Source organism: Mesoplodon bidens (genome assembly GCF_964165515.1).
Source record: "Mesoplodon bidens genome assembly, contig: HAP1_SCAFFOLD_126, whole genome shotgun sequence".
NCBI lineage: Eukaryota > Metazoa > Chordata > Mammalia > Artiodactyla > Ziphiidae > Mesoplodon > Mesoplodon bidens.
This window is the reverse complement of record NW_027671928.1, coordinates 492,593-513,367: the sequence shown is the minus strand read 5'-3', so window position 1 is coordinate 513,367 and position 20,775 is coordinate 492,593. Positions and strand designations below refer to the sequence as shown.

At 45.4% G+C, this 20,775-nt stretch overlaps 1 protein-coding gene and 1 pseudogene across 2 annotated transcripts in view; one reads left to right on the top strand and one right to left on the bottom strand.

Moving 5' to 3' along the window:
- Window positions 1–16,933, bottom strand: part of LOC308610795 (forkhead-associated domain-containing protein 1-like) — a gene marked incomplete at its 3' end in the record, with an annotated part of 38,835 nt that extends 21,902 nt beyond the window's left edge. Inside the window, exons 1-2 of the mRNA XM_081259804.1 lie at window positions 16,856–16,933; window positions 792–922 (exon numbers count right to left, since the gene is read on the bottom strand). Of these exons, the coding sequence (XP_081115930.1) occupies window positions 792–920 (129 nt within the window). The 5' untranslated portion in view covers window positions 921–922; window positions 16,856–16,933. The remainder of the gene's footprint in view (window positions 1–791; window positions 923–16,855) is intronic.
- LOC308610804 (centrosomal protein of 78 kDa-like) overlaps window positions 1–20,775 on the top strand; it is a 573,086-nt pseudogene that overhangs the window by 274,400 nt on the left and 277,911 nt on the right. The gene's annotated exons all lie outside the window — the stretch shown is intronic.

Below are 20,775 nucleotides of genomic sequence, written 5' to 3'. Positions count from 1 at the left end.
GCTCGTGCAGTGCCTTTCACCAGCTCCAAACTGGGTATGGTACTATGTACTAGGTATTACTTATTTTGCCTTTTCCTTGGAACCTCAAGATCTGTGCTCACCCCACCCCCATGCAGACCTAGCTATCAGGTAGCCTCTGGGAATCTCTGAGTTGCCACCTGAGATGAAAGCTTCGAGGTTTTACCTTGACTCACAGAAACAGGCACATCATGCAAATACTGAGAAATCTTATCCTCTAGAGTCAGGATTCTAAAGTTAGCATTGAAGGCAAGATTTGCAAATAGTCAGTTACATGGAAAAAGCTCTTTGCTTGACTACCACGTTCATCTTCCATAGAGACATTCTACACACTAAAGTCCAAGGAAGAAATGAGAGTCTGCGTGTTTGCATCTGGATCTTCAGACATTCTGCTTTGAAGACAATTATGAGAACCAGTGGTGCTGGGACCATGATGCAGCCGTTTGGTCATCCTTGGTCACAGAGAGATCGTATTCTGTTTAATGTTAAACTTTGTACTGGCAGTATATGCTCATAGGTGTGTTTGTTGCTGGGATTAAACAAACTCATTTATAATAGGGGTTAGAAAATGTTTGCTGGATTTGAAAATCTATTATGCTTATTCTGAGCCACATACATGCTGTCCTTTGAAAGGCTTCAGAGAAGTTGGCCACCTGCCCAGCAGCTACCCTCCCTGTGTCCTTGGGCACTGGCCTCATCTCACCACCGTGTGTCATGTGACTCCACTATGTCTGCTTTTCGCAGCTACAATTTGCTGATGACCCGACACTCACTCTGGAGCTGAGGGCTTCGAGCTGGTGATCCTTTTCTTTGTTTTCACTTTTCAGTTGATTCACCTCCTGTTGTAGTTGTTGAACTTGACCATCCTTTACTAACACGTCTCTTTGCAAAGATGACACCATCTCTGTAAAAGAACCAAACCAAACCAAAACAAAAGACTCATGGAGGTCAAAGAGGCAGGAAGGATTATTGGCAACACCGTGGCTGTCAGCCAATGTTTGGAAAAGACCTTCCAAGTCCTGGCCACCAACGCTGCCTGCCTACAATTGGGGAGGCTTTTTCCAAGGGTCCCAGAGAAGGAATGGGAATGAGAGCGAAGTCCACGGAACAGGGTTTGAGGCTTCAGTGAGAATGAGGGGCAGTCAGCACCAGCGAGAGGAGAAGCCTTTGGGGGCCCCTTGTGGGCACAGGCCAGGCAAAGCTGGGAGGAGAGGCCACACCATGGGCCTGGGGAACAAAGGGCCAGCACAGGGAAGGTCCAGGAATTCTTCTCCAAAGGCCAGGAGATGGGCGTGTGCCAGAGGGCACTGCTGGACACTATTGATGGGGTGGTTGGTTTCACAGTCCTCTGAGTTTGGACCCCTCTCTACCACTTATTAGCTTGGTGGTCTTGGACAAGTTATTTCACCTCCCACTGTCTGTCCCACACAGTGTTATTGTAAGGGTCAAATGATGCGGTATGTCCCAAGAACTCAAAGTGGCTAAATTATGTTTGTTACAGGGCGCCTATTATTTTTCTTGGCAGCCAGGTTCCAAAATGGCCCTAATGATCCCTACCACCTAGAATTCATGCCCTGTGTAGCCCCTCCCACCCTGAATAGGGCTGCCATGGGTAACCAATATGATACTGTGGAAATGACGGACTGTTTCCTCCCAGGCTGTGTCATAAAAGACACTGTGGGCTCCTCTTTGCTCTCTCTCGAATCACTCACTCCAGGGGAATCCAACTGCTGTGTCGTGAGGACACTCAAGCAGCCCTAGAGAGAAGCATGTGTGCTGAGGGACTAAGGCCTCCAGCCAATAGCCACATGAGCAGCCATTCGGAAGGGGGATCCTCCGGCTCCCCCCGAGGCTTTAGATGACATAACGGATGCCCCAGCCGACATCTTGACTGCAACTCGTGAGAACTAAGTCACCCCCCGCTCAAATTCCTGAACTACAGATACTGGGTGAGATCATAAATATTGGTTGGGGTTTTATCCATTACATTTTGGGGTAACTTGTTATGCAGCAATAGATAACTACTCCATTACTGTAGCATCATTTTTTTTAACATCTTTATTGGAGTATAATTGCTTTACAATGGTGTGTTAGTTTCTGCTTTATAACCAAGTGCATCAGTTATGCATATACATATCTCCCCATATCTCTTCCCTCTTGCATTGTAGTATCATTTTGAATAAAAGTGGGAAGAAGGGTGCATAAATGCAGTGGTATTGGGTTATCTCCTACGGTTCTTTTCTTGAAAGAACATCAGGCCCAGTTTTAGTGGTAGGTATCAATCAAGAATGTCTATGAAATAAAGCACAAAATGCTCCAGAATTTCAGTTCAAAAATGAGCTTTGCCTCCAGGACACAGTTCAGTTACTTGGAAATCCCTCTGGGGCTTGCCACACTTTGAGTGGGTCCAGCCCATCTCAAGCGTTATCCCAACCCAGGTCTGTCCGACTCCCTGATCGGAGAAGGTGGGATCTGAGACAGGCTCGATGCTTGGATGAGGTTTCACTGGCTGACATATGGGAGGAAGGTGAGGACCAGCGAGTTCATCCTTCCATTCCTGGTGCCCAGAACAGCACCTAGCCTGGGGGAGGTGCTCAGAAAATATCTGAGGACATCCCAAGTGAGGGAGGAGCATAAGTAGAGACCTGGGGGCAGCAGGGGGTGGGGCTGGGTGTGATTAAGTTGCAGAGTGAGGCAGAAGAAAAGCACAGATTCATACAGAGATGGGGATTCACGTGCGACTCAATGCTATGCCTGGCTTCTACAGCTGTGGGCATGTTTCCTGTTACGCGCCGGCTGCTTTCAGAGTGATGTGCCCCTCCGAGGCTCACTGCCTCCTCCCTGTCACCTGCTTCTCTCCCTCCCCTCGTCTGTGAGTGGTCCCATCCTCTTCAGGTCTCTAGACATGTCAGTTTCTGCTTAAAAACCTCCACTGGATTCCCAACACCCTTGCAATAAAAACCCAGACCCCCGACCCTGCCCAGCCCCACAATCCCCTGTTCACTCCACGCAGACTCGCTTGCCCTTGGATTGTCCTTGCCCACCTGAAACAGGTCCTCTCTAAAAGAAGGACATAGCCGTGGAGGATACAACATAAACTGGTTAGAATCGGCTAGGTCCAAGGGGGCGTAAGATTCGACTTCCTGGGGAACTGGAGCCTCATTACAGGCTTATTGTAATACATTAGCAAAATGACACATGCACCAGCACCAGGAATGTTCCGAGGCTGACCATAAAGGTCAAAAAGTGGGTGGTGGGGCTTCCCTGGTGGCGCGGTGGTTGAGAGTCCACCTGCCGATGCAGGGGACACGGGTTCGTGCCCCGGTCCGGGAAGATCCCACATGCCACGGAGCAGCTGGGCCCGTGAGCCATGGCCGCTGAGCCTGCGTGTCCAGAGCCTGTGCTCCGCAACGGGAGAGGCCACAACAGCGAGAGACCCGCGTACAGAAAAAAAAAAAAAAATGTGGGTGTTGGCCCAATTCCTGGAAATCCCTGCCCCTTCCCCAAAATATTAGAGTTGTCCCAATCCTCCCACTCGTTAGCCTATAAAATTACCCAGCCCATAAAAACTAACCGCCCCATATTTGGGGGTCTCTAGCCTTCTGAGATGGCCCACACTCTGTCTGTGGAGTGTGTTTCTCTCTAAAGAAATCCACTTCTTACTTTGTCTCTCACTGGATTCTTTCTGCGATGAGACATAAAGAACCTGAGCTTTATTAAGTCCCGAGGCCAAATGAGTGATCTCGATTAAAAGATAGTGGGTTCTGACTGGGTTTGAGTCCCAGCCCACGGGTTCAAGTCCCACCTGAGTTCCATGGTTGCACACCCACTAAGCTGGTCCCCCTTGGCCTCCTCCCTTGAAGCGCTGGCCACCGCGACACACAATTTATTTTCTCCACAGCACCACTGCTCTCTGAAGTGGGCTTGTTTATTCATCCGTTTACTTTTATTGTCTGTCACCCCCTCCCAAATCTGTGAGTACAGGAATCTGACTGTCTTGCTTGGCTCTCCCTCCCCGGAGCCTGGAACGGGGCCTGACACCTAGTAGAAGCTCAAGAAACATGTGGAAGCAATGAAGGAATCCAGGGAATCAAAGCTCAGCCACAGCTGTGCGTTGGCTGCCCCTCTCCCAACCCAAGCCCTTTATCAGGGAACCACCTCTGATCAAATTAGAAAATGGTTTCCCTTAGGCCCAAGTGCACTCGGCTGAAATGGGTGAGACCATGGGTGCCTTAAAGGAGTGACCCCATTTTGTCCACGCTCTAGTTTGCACTCAGGCTGCTTTGTGGAACCACCCAAGCCACAAGGCGACCTGTGTTCTCCCTGGTGGGGCCAGTGCTCAGGAGTCCTTGTAGCCAAGAGATACCATTCTCTCAAATATTTACCAGGCCCTGCCCTCGGAACTGGGTGGCAAGAAACCTCCACTGAGGGAGAACTCTAATGAACCGACACGGGTGATCCCTGAGGCTGCACCCAGGTCAAGGGCACAGGTGTGCTGGTTGACTGGTGATGTCTGCGGGGGGAGCACAGAAGCTCTGGGGCCTGAATGCAGAAGCGCCTCACCTGACGTGATGGCGGCCTCCCTCCTTAAGTTCTCGGCCTCGTGCTTCAGGGAGGTGATTTCTAATTTTCTCTCAGACAGGGTCTGGCACAGCACCTGGTTGTAGCCTTGCTGTAGGGCACTGATCTGTGGAAGGAGGCAACACACAGTCAGAGGGGGCCAGCCAGGCCTGCAGGACACGCCGGTACTTCTCCAACGTTGGGCAAAGAGTCGGGTTGATCTTGGATTGGGGTGTTGGGGAAACCAAGGTTTTCAGTTGTCACTAGTGGAAGGGGCAGGAGGGGCCTGTTCCTTCAGTGACCACCATGTCATCGGTCCTCGAGACACGGACCTTATCTTTGTGGCCACCCAGGGGCTCCGGTGCTGCTGTCTTCCTATGACCTGTGGGTTTTCAGCCATAAATACACCAGCTGTTGGTTCCAGATCATCCAGCACTGACTGGATGCACAGCCAAGTTCAAGAGCCGGGAGCAGGTTATGAAATGAATTCCCTCTAATGAGAATAGAGGGTAGTTTACACCTCACAGAACACTCCAGAGTTTACAAAGCCCGTTCACACATGCTACACTGATACTCGTCACAGCGTTGCTGAAGCCTGACGTTCCCATTAATGTGCCCATTTTGCAAGGGAGCCAGGTTGAGACTCAGAGAGGTTAGGCCCCCTGCTCGGGATCACGCGGCTGGTCAGACGTGGAGTCTGATTCAAACCCAGTCTTTAGTTGCCTGGTTCCTCCTTCCCAGGTGGCTCTAGGAATGAGCGTGAGAAGTTGGAGGCTGTAAGGCATGGCATGGACTTGGGAGCCGGACTGTAGCCTTCAAGTCCTGTCTCTGCCAGTTAACGGGCTTTGTGAACACAAGGAGGACACCATATTCTGTTTCCTTTTGTTCAGTCTGCACGCGGGGTGATGGTAGTCCCAACCTGATAGGATTGTTAGAAGTATTTTAGTAAGTTAGCATGTGTACAAGTGATCAGATCATGCCTGGCACACGGCACAGGGGGATGAGCTGTGACGGTCCTCTCCTCTGACTACCCACGCGGTGTTTTTTTTCTTTTGTTTTGGGTTTATTTTGGGTTTTTTTCTGTACGCAGGCCTCTCACTGTTGTGGCCTCTCCCATTGTGGAGCACAGGCTCTGGTCGCGCAGGCTCAGCGGCCATGGCTCACGGGCAGAGCCGCTCCGCGGCATGTGGGATCTTCCCGGACCGGGGCACGAACCCGTGTCCCCTGCATCGGCAGGTGGACTCTCAACCACTGCGCCACCAGGGAAGCCCTCACAGGGTGTTTTAGCTTCAGCTTCCCTCGTCCGTCTCTGGGGAAGGTAGTTGGTAATCTTTATGTGTGCATTTGTAAGCCTTGCCAGGCTCACTTAAACGCCAGTGTGGTTGTTATTAAGCGCAAATACAGGGGCGTCCCTGGTGACGCAGTGGGTGAGAGTCCGCCTGCCGATGCAGGGGACGCGGGTTCGTGCCCCGTTCCGGGAAGATCCAACATGCCGCGGTGCGGCTGGGTCTGTGGGCCGTGGCCGCCGAGCCTGCGCGTCCGGAGCCTGTGCTCCGCAATGGGAGAGGCCACAACAGTGAGAGGCATGTGTACCACACAAAAAAAAAAAAAACAGGAAATACAGGAATCGTGGGTGGGAGCACCACAGGCCGGCTCTATCTATGGCTGCTGTGAGCACCTTCTAAGTCCATGGCTCTGAGCCCCCTCAAGGGCGGTCTCCCCTCCAGGGGTCTAGGTCTACACGTGGGGTGCGGAAGGCTCTCCATCAAATGCAACGTTGGTAAGGGCCCGAAAGTAGCTGCCAGGCCTCGGCCTCCACAGAGCAGGTACCTGAGAGGCCGGGAAAGAGAGCTGGGCCGGGAACACCCTCCCTCTCGGTTTGATGTGGCCAGACTGCTTGTTCTGAGTGGCCCGGACTTCCCCACCTCAAGGTGCACTGTGGGCCTTTGCCCTGTGATTTTTCAGATGTCAGGCCTCAGTACTCCACAGGGACACGTTTATTGGGGCATAAATGCCACGCAATCCGTAGACAGGACAAGAACTACCTTGTTGTTTTGTTTTGTTTTGTTTTGTTTTTTGTTGTACGCGGGCTTCTCACTGTTGTGGCCTCTCCCGTTGCGGAGCACAGGCTCCGGACGTGCAGGCTCAGTGGTCATGGCCCACGGGCCCAGCCGCTCCGCAGCATGTGGGATCTTCCCGGACCGGGGCACGAACCTGCGTCCCCTGCATCGGCAGGCGGACTGTGAACCACTGCACCACCAGGGAAGCCCCACTAGCTTGTTTTGATAGATCAAAACGGAAGTGACAAGGAGAAGGATATAATTTCTTTTCTTTTTTAAAAAATAAATTTTATTTATTTATTTATTTATTTTTGGCTGCGTTGGGTCTTTGTTGCGGTGCATAGGCTTATTGCAGCGCCTTCTCTTGTTGCAGAGCATGGGCTCTAGGCGCACGGGCTTCAGTAGTTGTGGCACGAGGGCTCAGTAGTTGTGGCACACGGGCTTAGATGTTCCACGGCATGTGGGATCTTCCTGGACCAGGGCTCGGGCCCGTGTCCCCTGCACTGGCAGGCGGATTCCTAACCACTGTGCCACCAGGGAAGTCCTGGGTGCAATTTCTTTGTTTTCCTAAGGTAAGTTTGCCAGATTTAGGGGAGGAAAAAAGGATGTTCACTTAAAATAGGATTTCAGATAATGAATAATATTTCAGTGCAAATGTGTCCCATGCAATATTTGGGACACACACTAAAACGAAATTCTAAAATTCAAATTTAACTGGGTGTCCTTACTTTATCTGGCAACCCCACCCTAAGAGAGTTCCTAAACTTCAGTCATTCATATACCACTTTCACCATTTTTCCCATGTCTCTTGGCTAGCCCCACTATAATTTCTTAGCATTTTTCGTAGAAGCAGCTCCCTTTTTAAACTTAAAAACGTGCATTAAATTAAAAATAACTGTTATAAGAGTAAATAGAGACTCAGTGTCTTAAATAAAAATAATCCCTCCAAAAGAAGAAATACAGGAATTTCCCTGTTTACCATCAGACCAGGTTGCAGGCATCACACTAAAGGGAAAAAAAAAAAAAAAAAAAAAGATTGGGGGGAGGTGGTGGGCATGCCCAGGTAATGGAGTTCGGGCGTGCTGATATGGCCACCAGATGGCGGTCACAGCCTTTGGTCTTGGTTTGTGTCCTTGGAAATCTTGTCATTATTACTCTGGTAGAGTTAACAGATACGTCAAGGTCTCACAAGTTTTCTGACTCGTTTCATGCACCAACATGGTTCAGAGTCTATGACATTTGGGGCAGTTACACTTATCTTTTCCCTGGGGCACCTGAGACATTATTGGGGGGGGTCTATGCTAGAAGTTGCGGGGACACAGGCCACTCTGACCCCCACTCTCCCCAAGGCTATACTTTTGCATGTTTGTGCTTTGGAAACTTTGAGTGAAAAAATTCTTTCACATCTTACTTTTCTCTGTTGGGGGGAAATACAACTTTTCCATAAAAGGTCCTTGGAACACTGAAAGTGTTTGTAAGCTCTTCTCAGCTTAATGCTTTTATTTGCATGATACCAGAGATAGAACACACAGAGACAAACTTCCAGAATGGAAAACATATGTTCCTCTCTAAGACTCCAGTGGTTTTGACAGATTGAAAATATTTCAATCTGAGTGTCAGAGTTTTAGGATTTTGGATTGCTGGAAAACTCCAAAGAGTCTTCAAACCTCTTTGATACTTTTACTATCAAAATAAATATCCATATTGTTTGTAATGGCATAAATTCCAAGATGTTTAATGTCTGTTAAGCTGTGTAATAAAATGGGCACTGAATCATAAGAAAGTTAAGAGTGCTAGGAGGAGTGATTGTTTCAGGATGATAATTTGGCTTCTAATTAGCACAGGCATATAAGAGCACATGGAGGTAAGAATTTTCTAGTGATACTGTAGCAGATCGAAGATCTCTGAGAGCAAATCATTATGCACACACCTTCGGGGACCAGGGAAAACACATAAAGTAATCAGAACCATAAATCAACCTGCCATGTGGCTTATACTTCTGGTGGAATGCTCTGCAGGCAGTAGAATAGTTAAGAAACTAAAATGTCAGTGGATGAAACTCGATTTGAGTTCAAACGAATCGAGCCTCTGGTTCATATATGCCTTGCTATAAAATATTCTTCTTCAGTTATAAGTGAAGCTCCAGTGGTAGGGGAGGCAAGAGCATGATGCATCAGTGTAATTATTTCTAGATAATTTCTTTGTAAAAAAACATTTTTTCCCCCAGATATCGGCAGCCACTTTAAATAAAACTCAAATTGGGACCAGCTGATATTCAAAGATATGTGGAAATTATATAATATTCTATGTCAAATATATTTCAATTATTTAAAAAAAGGTATGTGGGGAATTGCCTGGCAGTCCAGTGGTTAGGACTCTGTGCTTCCACTGCTGGAGGCCTGGGTTTGATCTCTGGTCAGGGAACTAAGATCCTGCAAGCCGCGTGGTATGGCCAAAAATAAAAAAGGTATGTGGGAATAATTCAGCCTCATCCATGTACCTGAAAAAGACATGTCATTTTCTCAGGAAAGCTCTGAAATGGGAGAATAACTGAAAGGAATATTTCAGCAAAATTGGGTTCAGTTCAAGAAAAAGATGCTCATTAATGTGTCAGCTACATGTCAAGGTAGCTGTTTGCACTAATAATTCCTACAGGACCTGTTACTTTCCTTGTTTTTTCAAAACCAGGTTTGAAGGAGAGTCATTAGTTCATTTAAATATTAGAGCATGTATTTGTTGACTTGTTTATTCTGTCTCCCTCACTAGAGCATAACAGGGGGAAGGATCATGTCTGTCTTGTTCTCTGCTGAATTCTCAGAGCCTGGAAGAGGGCATGGCACGGGATAGGCCCCCCAAAATATTTCTTTGGATTAATGGACGGATGGATGGATGGATGAATAAAGAACAAACAAACAGACACGGTCCTAACAGAGTTCTAGAAGGTTACTGGGCCCAACCTTTGCCTTCATGGAGCTTACAGTTTCCTGCTAGAATCTCCTAGGTTCACCATACACAATCTGTGTCCTTTCTAGAGCACCATTTCTAGGATTGAAACTGTGTACCTAGAATCGGTTACAGAGGGAAAGACAGTAAACAGAGAACAAGAGAACAAAGGCCCCCAAGCATTGACTACGGTTTTTTTTTTCCTCTTTCCTTTTTTAAAATGTTTATTTATTTATTTATATTTTTCTTATTAGTCACCCATTTTATACACATCAGTGTATACATGTAAATCCCAATCTCTCAATTCATCATACCACCACCCCCACCCCCTGCCACTTTCCCCCCTTGGTGTCCATACGTTTGTTCTCTACATGTGTGTCTCAATTTCTGCTCTGCAAATTGGTTCATCTTTACCATTTTTCTAGGTTCCACACATATGCGTTAATATACGATATTTGTTCTTCTCTTTCTGACTTACTTCACTCTGTATGGCAGTCTCTAGATGCATCCACGTCTCTACAAATGACCCAATTTTGTTCCTTTTTATGGCTGAGTAATATTCCATTGTATATATGTACCACTTCCTCTTTAACCATTCGTCCGTCGATGGGCATTTAGGTTGCTTCCATGATCTGGCTATTGTAAATAGTACTGCAATGAACATTGGGGTGCATGTGGCTTTTTGAATTATGGTTTTCTCTGGGTATATGCCCAGTTGTGGGATTGCTGGGTCCTATGGTAATTCTATTTTTAGTTTTTTAAGGAACCTCCATACTGTTCTCCATAGTGGCTGTATCAATTTACATTCCCACCAACAGTGCAAGAGGGTCCCCTTTTCTCCACACCTTCTCCAGCATTTGTTGTTTGTAGATTTTCTGATGATGCCCATTCTAACTGGTGTGAGCTGATACCTCATTGCAGTTTTGATTTGCATTTCTCTAATAATTAATGATGTTGAGCAGCTTTTCATGTGCTTCTTGGCCAGCGGTATATCTTCTTTGGAGAAACGTCTATTTAGGTATTCTGCACATTTTTGGATTGGGTTGTTTGTTTTTTTAATATTGAGCTGCATGAGCTCTTTATATATTTTGGATATTAATCATTTGTCAGTTGCTTCCTTTGCAAATATTTTCCCCCAGTCTGAGGGTTGTCTTTTCATCCTGTTTATGGTTTCCTTTGCTGTGCAAAAGCTTTGAAGTTTCATTAGGTCCCATTTGTTTATTTTTGTATTTATTTCCATTACTCTAGGAAGTGGATCAAAAAATATCTTGCTGTGATTTATGTCAAAGAGTGTTCTTCCTATGTTTTCCTCTAAGAATTTTAGAGTGTCTGGTCTTACATTTAGGTCTCTAATCCGTTTTGAGTTTATTTTTGTGTATGGCGTTAGGGAGTGTTCTAATTTCATTCTTTTACATGTAGCTGTCCAGTTTTCCCATCACCACTTATTGAAGAGACTCTCTTTTCTCCACTGTATATCCTTGACTCCTTTGTCATAGATTAGTTGACCATAGGTGTGTGGGTTTATCTCTGGGCTTTCTATTCTGTTCCATTGACCTATATTTCTGTTTTTGTGCCAGTACCATATTGTCTTGATTACTGTGGCTTTGTAGTATAGGCTGAAGTTAGGGAGTCTGATTCCTCCAGCTCCGTTTTTTTCCCTCAAGACTGCTTTGGCTATTCGGGGTCTTTTGTGTCTCCACACAAATTTTAAGCTTTTTTGTTCTAGTTCTCTAAAAAATGCCATTGGTAATTTGATAGGGATTGCATTGAATCTGTAGATTGCTTTGGGTAGTAGAGTCATTTTCACAATATTGATGCTTCCAATCCAAGAACATGGTATATCTCTCCATCTGTTGCTATCATCTTTAATTTCTTTCATCAGTGTCTTACAGTTTTCTGCATACAGGTCTTTGTCTCCCTAGGTAGGTTTATTCCTAGGTATTGTATTTTTTGGTTGCAGTGGTACATGACAGTGTTTCCTTAATTTCTCTTTCAGATTTTTCATCATTAGTGTATAGGAATGCAAGAGATTTCTGTGCATTCATTTTGTGTCCTGCAACTTTACCAAGTTCATTGATTAGCTCTAGTAGATTTCTGGTGGCATCTTTAGGATTCTCTCTGTAGAGTATCCTGTCATCTGCAAACAGTGACAGTTTTACTTCTTCTTTTTCAATTTGGATTCCTTTTATTGCTTTTTCTTCACTGATTGCTGTGGCTAGGACTTCCAAAACTATGTTGAAGAATAGTAGTGAGAGTGGACATCCTTGTCTTGTTCCTGATCTTAGAGGAAATGTTTTCAGTTTTTCACCATTGAGAATGATGTTTGCTGTGGCTTTGTCATATATGGCCTTTACTATGGTGAAGTAGGTTCCCTCTATGCCCACTTTCTGGAGAGTTTTTATCATAAATCAGAGTTGAATTTTGTCAAAAGCTTTTTCTGCATCCATTGAGATGATCATATGGTTTTTCTTTTTCAATTTGTTAATATGGTGTATCACATTGATTGATTTGCATATATTGAAGAATCCTTGCCTCTTTGGGATAAATCCCACTTGATCATGGTGTATGATCCTTTTAATGTGTTGTTGGATTCTGTTTGCTAGTATTTTGTAGAGGATTTTTGCATCTATATTCATCAGTGATATTGGTCTGTAATTTTCTGTTTTTGTAGTATCTTTGTCTGGTTTTGGTATCAGGGTGATGGTGGCCTCAGAGAATGAGTTTGGGAGTGTTCCTTCCTCTGCAATTTTTTGGAAGAGTTTGAGAAGGATGGGTGTTAGCTCGTCTCTAAATGTTTGATAGCATTCACCTGTGAAGCCTTCTGGTCCTGGACTTCTGTTTGTTGGAAGATTTTTAATCACAGTTTCAATTTCATTACTTGTGATTGGTCTGTTCATATTTTCTATTTCTTCCTGGTTCAGACTTGAAAGGTTATAACTTTCTAAGAATTTGTTCATGTCTTCCAGGTTGTCCATTTTATTGGCATAGAGTTGCTTGTAGTTGTCTCTTAGGATGCTTTGTATTTCTGCGGTGTCTGTTGTAACTTCTTTTTCCTTTCTAATTTTATTGATTTGAGTCCTCTCCCTCGTTTTCTTGATGAGTCTGGATAATGGTTTATCAGTTTTGTTTAACTTCTCAAAGAACCAGCTTTTAGTTTTATTGATCTTTGCTATTGTTTTCTTTGTTTCTATTTCATTTATTTCTGCTCTGATCTTTATGATTTCTTTCCTTCTGCTCACTTTGGGTTTTGTTTGTTCTTCTTTCTCTAGTTCCTTTAGGTGTAACGTTAGATTGTTTATTTAAGATTTTTCTTGTTTCTTGAGGTAGGCTTGTATAGCTATGAACTTCCCTCTTAGAACTATGGGATGCTTTTGTTGCATCCCATAGGTTTTGGATCATCGTGTTTTCATTGTCATTTGTCTCAAGGTATTTTTTGATTTCCTCTTTGATTTCTTCAGTGATCTCTTGGTTATTTAGTAACATACTGTTTAGCCTCTATGTGTTTCTGTTTTTTACAGGTTTTCCCCTGTAATTCATTTCTAATCTCATAGCGTTGTGGTCAGAAAAGATGCTTGATATGATTTTAATTTTCTTAAATTTCCTGAGGCTTGATTTGTGACCCAAGACGTGATCTATCCTGGAAAATGTTCCGTGCGCACTTGAGAAGAAAGTGTAATCTGCTGTTTTAGGATGGAATGTCCTACAAATATTAATTAAATCTATCTGGTCTATTGTGTCATTTAAAGCTTGTGTTTCCTTATTAATTTTCTCTTTGGATGATCTGTCCATTGGTGTAAGTGAGGTGTTCAAGTCCCCCACTATTATTGTGTTACTGTTGATTTCCTCTTTTAGAGCTGTTAGCGATTGCCTTTTGTATTGAGGTGTTCCTATGTTGGGTGCATATATATTTATAATTGTTATATCTTCCTCTTGGATTGATCCCTTGATCATTACGTAGTGTCCTTCCTTGTCTCTTGTAACATTCTTTATTTTAAAGTGTATTTTACCTGATATGAGTATTGCTACTCCAGCTTTCCTTTGATTTCCATTTGCATGGAATATCTTTTTCCATCCCCTCACTTTCAGTCTGTATGTGTCCCTAGGTCTGAAGTGGGTCGCCTGGAGACAGCATATAGATGGGTCTTGTTTTTGTATCCTTTCAGCAACCCTGTGTCTTTTGGTTGGAGCATTTGATCCATTCACGTTTAAGGTAATTATCGATATGTGTGTTTCTATGACCATTTTCTTAATTGTTTTGGGTTTGTTTTTGTAGGTCCTTTTCTTCTCTTGTGTTTCCCACTTAGAGAAGTTCCTTTAACATTTGTTGTAGAGCTGGTTTGGTGGTGCTCAATTCTCTTAGCTTTTGCTTGTCTGTCAAGCTTTTGATTTCTCCATCGAATCTCAATGAGATCCTTGCTGGGTAGAGTAATCTTGGTTGTAGGTTCTTCCCTTTCATCACTTTAAGTATATCATGCCACTCCCTTCTGGTTGGTAGAGTTTCTGCTGAGAAATCAGCTGTTAACCTTCTGGGAGTTCCCTTGTATGTTATTTGTCATTTTTCCCTTGCTGCTGTCAATAATTTTTCTTTAATTTTTGCCAAGTTGATTACTATGTGTCTCGGTGTGTTTCTCCTTGGGTTTCTCCTGTATGGGACTCTCTGTGCTTCCTGGACTTGGGTGGCTATTTCCTTTCTGATGTTAGGGAAGTTTTTGACTATAATCTCTTCAATATCTTCTCGGGTCCTTTCTCTCTCTCTTCTCCTTCTGGGACCCGTATAATGTGAACGTTGTTGTGTTTAATGTTGTCCCAGAGGTCTCTTAAGCTGTCTTCATTTCTTTTCATTCTTTTTTCTTTATTCTGTTCCGCAGCAGTGAATTCCACCATTCTGTCTTCCAGGTCACTTATCCGTTCTTTTGCCTCAGTTATTCTATTGATTCCTTCTAGTGTGTTTTTTTTTTCAGTTATTGTATTCTTCATCTCTATTTGTTTGTTCTTGAATTCTTCTGGATCTTTGTTAAACATTTCTTGCATCTTCTCGATCTTTGCCTCCACTCTTTTTCTGAGGTCCAGAATCATCTTCACTATCATTATTCTGAATTCTTTTTCTGGAAGGTTGCCTATCTCCATTTCATTTAGTTTTTTTCTGGGGTTTTACCTTGTTCCTTCATCTGTTACATAGCCCTCTGCCTTTTCATCTTTTCTGTCTTTCTGTGAATATTGTTTTTGTTTCACAAGCTGCAGGATTGTAGTTCTTCTTGTTGCTGCTGTCTGCCCTCTGGTGGATGAGGCTATCTAAGAGGCTTGTGGAAGTTTCCTGATAGGAGGGACTGGTGGTGGGTAGAGCTGGCTGTGGCATTGGTAGGCAGAGCTCAGTAAAACTTTAATCTGCTTGTCTGCTGATGGGTGGGTCTGGGTTCCCTCCCTGTTAGTTGTTTGGCCTGAAGTGACCCAACACTGGAGCCTACCCAGGCTCTTTGGTGGAGCTAATGGCAGACTCTGGGAGGGCTCATGCCAAGGAATACTTCCCAGAACTTCTGCTGCCAGTGCCCTTGTCCCTTGGTGAGCCACAGCTGTCCCCTGCCTCTGCAGGAGACCCACCAACACTAGCAGGTAGATCTGGTTCAGTCTCCTAGGGGGGTCACTGCTCCTTCCCCTGGGTCCCAATGCACACACTACTTTGTGTGTGCCCTCCAAGAGTGGAATCGCTCTTTCCCCCAGTCCTGCCAAAGTCCTGCAATCAAATCCCACTAGCCTTCAAAGTCTGAGTCTCTAGGAATTCCTCCTCCCATTGCTGGACCCCCAGGTTGGGAAGCCCGACGTGGGGCTCAGAACCTTCACTCCAGTGGGTGGACTTCTGTGGTATAAGTGTTCTCCAGTTTGTGAGTCACCCACCCAGCAGTGATGGGACTTGATTTCATTGGGATTGCGCCCCTCCTACTGTCTCATTGCGCCTTCTCCTTTGTCTTTGCATGTGGGGTATCTTTTTTGGTGAGTTCCAGTGTCTTCCTGTCGAAGATTGTTCAGCAGTTAGTTGTGATTCCAGTGTTCTCAAAAGAGGGAGTGAGAGCATGTCCTTCTACTCCGCCATGTTGAACCAAATCTGACTACGGTTTTAAGCAGAATTATGCACTGAGGCCAAAATTCATCAATGACCAATTGCTTTTTTATCAACTTTGTTGAGATATAATTTATGTACAAGATCAGTGGCCAATTTTAAAGTAGTTCTTTAAAACTTAAAAAAATTTTTTTTTTCTTTTGGATTTAGTTTCAGGAGGAAGGAAGTTGACTGGTAAATCCAGACATTCTGGGTGGAGATTTTTTGGTGAAATTCCCTATAAATGAACCAGCAGCTGCCTTCAGGGTGTGATAAAGGCCTCAGTGTTTGGAACACTGTGGGGTTCCTCCTCCCCACCTCCAGCTCTTTCTGGCTGGGTCCGGGTGGGTGTGAGAAGTGGTCACTGAAGCGACAGGAGTTGGGTGGAAATGCAAAGCGGGTGTGAAAGCATGAGGTGTACAAGGTGGCAGAGCTGAGCCCAAATCACATCACTGCCTCTCACTTGCTGTGCAAGCTGTAACAAGCTCCTGGCCATCTCTGAGCGTGCCTCAGTCTCCTCATCTGTAGAATGGCATCTGTCAGAAGACTGAGGTTTAACTAGCTGATGAGGGGACTTCCCTCATGGTGCAGTGGTTAAGAATCCGCCTGCCAATGCAGGGGACAGGAGTTCGAGCCCTGGTCCAGGAAGATCCCACATGCTGTGGAGAAACTATGCCCGTGGGCCACAACTACTGAGCCTGCACTCTAGAGTCCGCGAGCCACAGCTACTGAAGCCCTCATGCTGCAACTACTGAAGCCCACGTGCCTAGAGCCCATGGTCTGCAGCAAGAGAAGCCACTGCAATGAGAAGCCCATGCACCACAGTGAAGAGTAGACCCTGCTCACTGCAACTAGAGAAAGCCCGTGCACAGCAACGAAGACCCAATGCAGCCATAAATAAATAAATCAAATAAATAAATTAAATAAATAAATAAATAAGCTAATGCACCCAAAGCACCTGCACCGGGGCCTGAACATGGTAGGCACTTAATCAAATCTAATATTGTTCTTACAAGGCTAGAAACTTGCCAACCCTGCACTCCCTGGAACTGTACTCCTCACCATGCTGTGCTGACTGCCCATTTCTAACTACCCGGGTGGTTCCCCCCAGGCTCTACCTGAGAGCTGTCACCCTGTGTTGTGACCCCAAGGCCCCGACCCACTTGTCTCTGAGCCCTACCTGGTTTTTCAAGCTCTGGATCTCTCTCTGTTGGGCATCGTCCTCTTCATGCAGAACCTGAAACTTGGGCGGGATCACCCTCTCCTTCTGCCTGGAGGCAGCTGTTTCCAACAGCTTCTGGCTCAGGTTGGCCACTTGGTTCTGCAGGCTTGCTATCACCGTGTCTTTGTATTTAGATTCAAGTTCGAAATCGGAGAGACGGCTGACTTCTTTTCCCAGCAGCTGAATTATTTCATCCTGGGTGGAGGCCAGATGGGAAATTTACTAGGTGTGGGTCTGGGTGTAAGGCTGAGCCCATTTAAAGAAAGACAGGAAAAATATGGTATCATTCTTTGGGAAGGTGAGGGCAGGCAGGGAGGGAAAAAGCAGACTTTCAAGGCTATCTCTGTCACTTGGAAAATCTCATAGAGACAAGAATTGGGTTAAAATGATGTACTTGTATATAGACTCCTGTAATGGATGTCTGTACCTCACAGGTACGGAAACTTTCCTTTCCCCGAGAATTAGACTTTCATATTAAGAACAACCATCCCACTTGGGAACTTTTGTTGCTACAAAGTTTACTTAGAATGTTTTCATTTACAATATTCAGCCTAGCACACTGGGGACCTAGGAAAGGTACTTAGGAAAACAACATTCTGTTTGACCACATTCTGCTTATAATGAGGGTTATTTTTTTAACTTAAAACATTCTGAAATATTTGTTTTCCCTTTCCTCTCTTCTAATATTTCCAGCCTCTTTTGGCTATTCATGTATGAAATTTTTCCAGGTAACTCAATCTGGAAAGTAAATGAGACAGGAATACTGATTTATTTGCATGGGCTCATATAAACATTCGGCTGGAAAAACAAAATTGCTGGTAGACTGTACCCACAGGTATAATTAACCCTGTCCTCCATCTCTCCATTGATAAAGCTCTGCAGCCAAAGAATTGGTTAGGTTTTCCAAAAAAGGAAAAAGAAATTCCCCCAAATTTCTCACTAGACGTTATCAATAAAATGTCAGAAAAACTGAAGAAGAAGAAGAAGAAGAAATTCCCCAGAGGCCTTTTCCAAAGCAGTCACGGGAGGAGGTAAACGGGCAATTTCTGGGCCAGCTCATTCCCAGGAGAGCCGTGCAGTCAGCCTCACGACCTACTAGCTCCGTGACCTGGGGAAGGACAGGGTCTCGCTCATGAGAAAGCCTGTCTGACATTGCCAGCTGCTGCCAGGGGCCTTCCTTTGGGTCCTTGTGAAAGTTGGTGGCAAAACTTCAAGAGAGAGCATCAGACATATTCCCTACTCCTGGGCAGTTTTCCCTGTTTCACCCTGTTATGATCAGCCAGGTGCTTATTCATTTTTCATGCAACAAACATTCATCGGGCAGCAACTAAGTGCCAGGCCCCGTGCCAGTGCTGGAATATAAGAAGTTTGCAGAGGGCAGTGGACAGCTGTGGGTTCTGCTTTCCTGCTGAGGGTCCCCTTGCCCTTCTTGGAGGGAGTGTTCCTCCTTCCATTTGGTCTGGGTAGGACTGTCAGTCATGTGCCCTGCTCCTTCCTGTCCCACCTCCCCATGTGCATGTGGCCCAAGCTGGTCAATCAGAGATTTCACACATCGATTACAGAGGGAGAGGATCTTGCCTTCTTTTGGATCATGTAGGCTTGTTTGCCTGAGTTTGTCTTTTCTAACACACAAAGCCAGCCTTATGAAGAAAGCCAGACACTGAGGGAAACAGAGGGGAGAAGTTGGTAGTGGGGAGGTGTTCTGATGACATTATTCAAGCTCCTGGATCTAGCCATACCTGAAGCTAGTGGCCCTTTAAATTTTCCAATAAGATGAGCTAATCAATGCTCCCCCTCAAGCTAATTTGTTTATTGTCACTTGAAGGAGTCCTGGCAAGTCAGGGTATAAACGACTTATAAAGAGAAAGAATTATTTCTATTATAAATAGAAAAAATGATAAATGGCTTATAAAAATTTTCTATAAATAGAAAAAATTATAGTGGTTGCACTATATTTCCAAGTTAAAATTGAGGCAGGTTGAGAAATGGCTACAAATACTTTGCAGTTTTGCCATCCAGTCTATTTCCCCACCCTCTAGTCTGGGCTGGCCCCGTGACTAGCTTTAACCAACGGAATGGAGTGGAAGTGATGCTGCATGATCTCCAGGCAAGTTCTTACAGGCTGTGCAGCTTCTGTTCTGGCCCCCTGGGAACCCCGAGACCACTGTGCTGTGATGAAAAACCACATGCACAAAGGGGCGCACCAGTCCAGGCGTCCTGGCTGAGGCCCTAGATGTGGGAAGGAGGCCAATGGAGACCGACAACCAACCTGGCCAAGCCAGCGGCTTACTGAGGCTGCATGAGTGAGGCCAGGGGACACGAGCAAAGGAACCTTCCAGGTCAACCCCTAGATTCTGGGGAATAATGAATTGCTGTTTGAAGCCGCTAAGTTTTGGGATGGCTTGTTACACAGCGATAAATACAGAATCTGAGTGTGGCTTCTCGCCTTTCTGCAACATTTTTCAGAGTCTGGTCCCAGGATGCCTGGGATGGAACCCCCTGCCTCCTGAAGGTTTGGATTTCCGTGTCTGACAAGAACCCCAGGTAGGTCTCCTCCTCACAAACTCTGAGGATTGCTGCAGGAGCAGGCCCTGGCCCTGAAGGAAAGCGAGATATTATAGACTGCTTCTTTTAGAGTAAATTTCGAGTCGTGTCTAAGTGGGGAGAAATTGACCTGGGCCCTTCCCAGGATGGCTTGAATCCACCTGTTCTGCTCGCATCCCTGCTTTAAACCTCTCTGGTTCTTTAACGAGTCTCTCGGCCCACGCCTCCCTGACTTCAGGGCTCACGTCCTCCTGCAAGGAACGTGTTTTTGCATCACTGTTCCATCACTGAAGGTTGACCAAGTGATTACTGTGTGGGAGTTAGAAGTACCCGCTGAGAAGCTAACCAGACCTCGGTTTGAATCCTAACACTGCTCCTTGCACTGGGCAGCCTTGAACACATTACTGAACCTCTCTGAGATTCAGTTTCCTCATCTGCAAAGTGAGGGTGATAAAATCTATTTTGAAGATGGTGAAGATTAACAAGCTAATAAATGTCAAGTGCACAGGAAATGGCCCAGCACACAGTAGGTGCTCAGTACCTTGTAGTTGTAGATGTTATTTGGGATAAAATGAGCAGTGGCCAAACCTGGCTGAATGTCTTGGGAGGAAGAGGTGGTTTCTTGGAAGTAGGAAAAAGGGACAGTCCTTGAGACACAGAGAACAAGAGGCAGTGGCAATCTCTCCATGGTCCCTCTTGCTGCTGTAGCTCTGTGCTTCCCCAAGACCCCTCACCTTATCGTACTGGGCCAGGTCTTGGTCCACAAAAGTTTCTCTGTAGGGCTCTGCCACAGGAATTTCCTCGGCCACTGATTGTTCCGACAGTTCCGCCGCGTTGGTCCACACTAACACACAAGGTCAACAGAGAAGGCAGAGGAGACTGTGAGTTTCCCCAAAGTCTTAAAAAATATTTTCAGATTAACCTTCACATTCATGAGACTTATGCACTGAAAGCATTACAGGAGGACTGGAAAGGGTAAGAGCTGCCTCATTTCTCTTCCCCAGCATTAACTGCACTGATGCACTGTGGTGTGTCTCTTTCCAGACTTTTTTCTATGCCGCATAAGAGCTGATGACCTTGGGCAAGTCATTTGCTCTCTCTAAGCCTTCGTTTCCACATACATAATTCAGGATCCCTGATAGTCTCTGTTATAAAGGGCTATCTGGAGATTAAATAGAATAATGATATAGAGCAGGGCTTGGCAAACTATGGCCCTGCGGCCAAATCTGGCCTTCTGCCTATGTTTGTAAATAAAGTTTTATTGCAACACAGCCACAGTGATTGATTTACATATTATTTATGGCTGCTTCCCAGCTACAAAGGCAGAGCTGAGT